Source organism: Brassica napus, chromosome A6 (genome assembly GCF_020379485.1).
Source record: "Brassica napus cultivar Da-Ae chromosome A6, Da-Ae, whole genome shotgun sequence".
Taxonomy (NCBI): domain Eukaryota; kingdom Viridiplantae; phylum Streptophyta; class Magnoliopsida; order Brassicales; family Brassicaceae; genus Brassica; species Brassica napus.
The window spans coordinates 7,205,782-7,210,400 of record NC_063439.1 but is presented as its reverse complement, the minus strand read 5'-3'; the positions used below and the strand labels follow the sequence as shown (position 1 = coordinate 7,210,400).

At 36.2% G+C, this 4,619-nt stretch overlaps 1 protein-coding gene across 7 annotated transcripts; it reads left to right on the top strand.

Moving 5' to 3' along the window:
- Positions 1 to 691: 691 nt before the first annotated feature.
- On the top strand, positions 692 to 4,304 carry BNAA06G12190D. 7 transcript variants are annotated; one of them, XM_048782421.1, is made up of 14 exons: positions 692 to 891; positions 985 to 1,077; positions 1,381 to 1,431; positions 1,824 to 2,097; positions 2,195 to 2,269; positions 2,362 to 2,420; positions 2,506 to 2,644; positions 2,772 to 2,868; positions 2,966 to 3,032; positions 3,130 to 3,228; positions 3,342 to 3,431; positions 3,605 to 3,759; positions 3,836 to 3,937; positions 4,024 to 4,304. In XM_048782421.1, exons 4-14 carry the CDS (start codon positions 1,851 to 1,853, stop codon positions 4,109 to 4,111), a joined length of 1,218 nt encoding a protein of 405 aa, XP_048638378.1. In that variant the 5' UTR covers positions 692 to 891; positions 985 to 1,077; positions 1,381 to 1,431; positions 1,824 to 1,850; the 3' UTR covers positions 4,112 to 4,304. The 7 variants fall into 7 exon arrangements, with proteins under 7 accessions (XP_048638378.1, XP_048638381.1, XP_013641730.1 ...); XM_048782424.1 differs by lacking the exon at positions 985 to 1,077 and having other exon boundaries at positions 2,198 to 2,269; XM_013786276.3 differs by lacking the exon at positions 985 to 1,077 and having other exon boundaries at positions 692 to 951; positions 2,198 to 2,269.
- Positions 4,305 to 4,619: the final 315 nt, after the last annotated feature.

The window sequence follows — 4,619 nt, the reverse complement described above, 5'->3', positions numbered from 1 at the left end:
TTGTAACAACAACAACAAAAATCTAAATGATATGTTTTAATGATGATTGTCTTTTAGTTTTATATACTTGTGGTTTACTATAAGTATCATATTATTAGGTTCAAATATTAACAGCTGACATTTTAGATATTTCTGTAAGTAAAAAAATGAATGCTTGTGCACAAAGTTCAGTAATGTGGAATGGATGCTAAGAAAACGAATGTTGGTTCATGTATACAATCGTATTCATTGTATTAACTAGTACCGAATATAATAGCAAACGTTATAATGGCGTTCATGATATGCATAAATGTATTTGAAAATAACGAATAAGACTAGGAATGTTTTATAGAAAACAAAATATAAAGCTGCGTCTTTGAGAGCAAATCTACAACGTTCTGAGATGAAGAGGCCGATGGACAGCTAATGATGCCAACACGTCCGAAAATTTAAATAATTGAACATTAGTCATATCCACAAAGGCATTACACACCTGGAAGATAATATCATTTAAATTTTGGTTTATAAATAAATGGTGTAGCACTAATCATAAGTTTGCTACTTTGCTTTAAGATATGGCATAAGTTCGTAGTTGCATAGGATTCTATATAAATAAGTTTTTTTCACAGTACATAAGCTAATACTGTGATGCTATGCTGATTAACTTATTATGATAGACTAATGATTGTAAAATTTACATGTTATTAAGAAATATCAAAGTAATGATATTATATTGCAGATTTTTTTTTGTCCTTTTTGGTAGTTAGCTAGCTATACAGTGACTAGTGTGGTTTACTAGGGAGGGCATTATTTTCTTCTAGCGTTGAAATTCATCTTCTTCCTTCCTTCGTTCCATGGTACCATTCTTTTAAAGAACCACTCTCTTCGACTTCTGACTACTAATCATCTGTGGTAATTTATTTTCCTTTCAATCCAGCTATATAAAGGAGCTGTTTTTAATATATATATTTGGTAAGAATCTGCTTGTTAATATTTGTTTTTCAGATTCTGTGTCGGTTGACTTCCTTTTCCTTTCTATCGGACACGATTTTGAACGATTCAATGGGTGAATTTAGGGTTTAAAGCTTTCTAGAGCTGGTGGGTTTTCCTCTTTTCACAAAATTGGAAGTTTTATAATCTTTGGGGCTCCGATGAAACATCACTTTCTATGATTCATTTCTTTATAGCAATAAGTCTTGGTGACCCTTTACTCAAAGTCTTCTCTTTTCAAGTCAAGTTGCTCAGCAGCCTTTACAAGTCCTCGTTTTTTTCTAATGGGTCTTTTCGTTTCTTATCTGATTCCAAGATTTTGATTTTGCTTTCAACATCCCTCTTAGTGGAGAGGAGCTCTTTAAAGTTTCATGCTTTTTCCGTGCCTCACATGCTTCTCCTTTATTGCAGAAAACCAGTTGCATTGGGTAGCTTATAGCCAATCATCTGATTAAGGTGAAGGTGAGAAAACTAGCCTCTTTTACATGTTTTTTTGGTAAATATTCTTACAACTTCATTTGCTTGTTTGTTTCTGGTTGGACTTTCCTCGGTCGTAAAGTAGATTATTGTTTTAAAAAAAATCGTGTAGAGTTCTAGTCACGTTGTCACGTTGAATGAGCAAGTGATGGCAGATAGCTCGTGAGCTGGGTGTTAACTTTATCCTTATGAATCTAGTGGAGGAGGAAGGAGTTGAGCTGTTTTTTTTTGGTTGGCCATTAATATTTACCAAGTTTTCTCCTTTGAATCATTCTTCTCTCTTCTTCTAGCTTTGATCATTTCTTCGTCACTAATTGTTCTTTTATCAAAAATTGGGACTTATAGTGTTAGATTTGTTTTTTTTTTCCTGTTTGTAGATTTTCTATAAAGCTTTGTTAGAAAAAATGGGATGCTTTGCATCAACGCCCAAAGACACTGGTGGGAACAGAAGAAAGCCAACAAGCATCGGTGAGGTTTCAGTATACGTACCCGGTTTAAGGATACCGAGACCTGTTGAGTTTTCACAAGCAGTTGGTGATCAGTTGCCAAAGACTCTAGTGGAACGCTTGACAGCTTTAAGAACGCGTATAGTAGTGATGGCTAATCAAGAAGGTCCTACAATAACAAGAACTAGAAGAAAGACACAACATGGTATATATTTATGTCTGAGGAGATCTTTTGTTAGTTTTGTATCTTTGTTCTGCTTTCTACTGTTTACGTCTCTAAGGGGGAAATTGTTTCTTGGCAGGAGGTTCCACGCTCTCAGATCTTCATCAAGCTTTGGTAGACTATCTTCCTGTTCTGTTGGAACTAACTAAAGACGGTAATATCCTATTATGTGTTTTTATAGGTTGAAAGATCTGTTTGGTTTTAGAGATTTATTCTGACCATACAGTGTTTGTGATGTTTCTTCAGGTAGCCATCTACAGTTTAAAGTACATTTTATTTGGGTAAACCAGGAGGATGAAGAAGAGGTTAGTAAATAATTACCAGAGCAGTTTTCATCATAGTGTTCATCTTATTGTACTGATGACTCTTTACATATATACTTGAAATCAGGAAACAGCAATGTCAAACATTTGGTATGAAGTTTTGTCTGTTTTGCATCTAATGGCAATGCTACAAATGTCACAAGCCAATTTGCTGCTTCTGCCTAGAGGGTTTAGTGATGGCCACAACCATCCGAAAGTATCAGAAGGTTAGGCTTCTTTGCTTGCCTGAGGAGAGTTCTCATACAATTTGATGTTTTAAAAAAAAATGTTAACTAAATGTGCTGGTAAGGTCCCTGACACTGAACAGTCTCGTTGTTGTTTCGTTGACTACAGAAAACAGACGAGCTTCGATCGATATCTTCTTAAAGGCAGCTGGATATCTTGAATGTGCTGTTAAGAATGTTCTCCCTCAGTTTTCTGCTGAGCAAAGGTTTCTAGAAGGAAAATTTCTAATGACAATTTACTCTAATTGTTGGTAGTTCTGAATTGAACTTAATGGCACAATCTTTGTATTTGTATTTCTGCAGGAGAAGTTTACCGGTTGACCTTGCGGAGGGAGTTCTACGGGCTCTTTGCTTGCAAGCACTAGGCCAGGTAAAACCTCTCTTTGAAACTGATATGGTTAAGTGTCTTAGATTTGGTTTCTTTCCTTTTACCGTGATCTAACATCTTTCAAGTTGCTGATCTTCAGGGTGTGGATATCCAACTAGGCATGGCAATTGATAGTTCTAAGGCCACTCTTGCAGTCAAACGAAGACTTGCATGTGAAATGGTTAAATATTGGCAGCAGGTAAATTCCTTTCTCTTATCCGATTTGACCGTCTTAAGTTGGCTTCCACGTCTTGGAAACATCTTAAACTTTCATTAACGCTTCAATTTTCTTGTCGGTGGCCATTAAAACAGGCACAAGATAATTTAATGAATCTTCCATTGGCAAATGGTTGGGGAGAGAAGCATAGACTCTTCGTTAAGTGGAAGTATGTTGAAGCCAAGGTATTGTCTTACTCCTTGCATTCTGTAAACCTGTCTGGTCCTTTTCAGTTAATATACTGAGCCAGCTGCATTGTTCTGTCCATCTGTCTATATAAGACACATAATATAGTCTTACTTTGTTAAGGTGCATTTGTCTAATGTCATGTTTGATCTTCTGGGATATTTTGGATCAGGCTGCGGCTTACTACTATCACGGTTTGATTCTTGATGAAGGAAACACAGAGAAATCACATGGCATGGCAGTTGCTGCATTACAAGCTGCAGATGAATGTTTCAAAGAAAGTAAGAAAGCATCAGAAGCATTCAACGCCTCTTCACCTACTTCAAGGTATATTCTTTCTCCTGAGCTCATTTGGTGACAGCATTAGCAGTCGTTTGAAGATCCATTATTTGTTTTTCTGCAGGACACCACCGCTTTTCGGCACAATGAAGTATCTAACAGAGAAAATCCCGAAAGATACTTCGAGTAAAGTCAGGATCAACCGTGATCTATACTCTTATGAAAAGTGAGTTTTATTTGGCTTTGCTTCCTCTGCAATAAATTATAAAGCTGAGTTCTTCTTTTGATGAGTTGATACTCTCTGATGAACAGAATAATGGAGACGGCACCAACACTTCCTGATTTCGCTTTGGCATTAAAGCCAGATGAGTATCAACTTCCTCTAGTTGAATCTACGTAATCTGAAGATGCTTAAAACGTTTCAAACAATAGCAATCGAAGATACAGATGTGAAGACCTTATAGAGCAAAAGAATGAGAGTGGTTTCCAATGGCTGCCTGAAAAACTGGGGTTTGGATCAGTTTACAATGAGAGAGATCTTTGTATGTTAATGTAAACCATATATTTCTGCAATAAATTATCATTCTTGTTAATTCCAGTAATGATAATAACACTTCAAGTGTGTCTAATAAAGACTAAGTATAGGCAAATGGTGGGGTTATCTTATGTTCTAGCATAGGTTCTTAGTGGTTAAGGTTGCCGCCGGAGATGTGGAAAGGTGTGAATGGTTTGACTTGGAGTAAAGCACCAGACTGAGCAAAAGAAAGAAAGTTCTGGAATGAAAGCAGAATCTGGATAGATATGCAGATTTCTTTCAGACAACAACATGGTCGGACAGATTCTTTTTACTGAAGGAAGAAAAAGACGAACAAGTCAAGAGGCTGTTAGAATTCTGTTATAATTCTTAA

What these genes read in the sequence shown, in the direction of transcription:
- BNAA06G12190D (XM_048782421.1), top strand. Translation starts at nt 1,851, where the DNA reads ATGGGATGCTTTGCATCAACGCCCAAAGACACTGGTGGGAACAGAAGA. An exon ending in CCATCCGAAAGTATCAGAAG is followed by an intron (nt 2,645 to 2,771) that starts GTTAGGCTTCTT and finishes CGTTGACTACAG; the next exon opens with AAAACAGACGAGCTTCGATC. An exon ending in GGAAGTATGTTGAAGCCAAG is followed by an intron (nt 3,432 to 3,604) that starts GTATTGTCTTAC and finishes ATTTTGGATCAG; the next exon opens with GCTGCGGCTTACTACTATCA.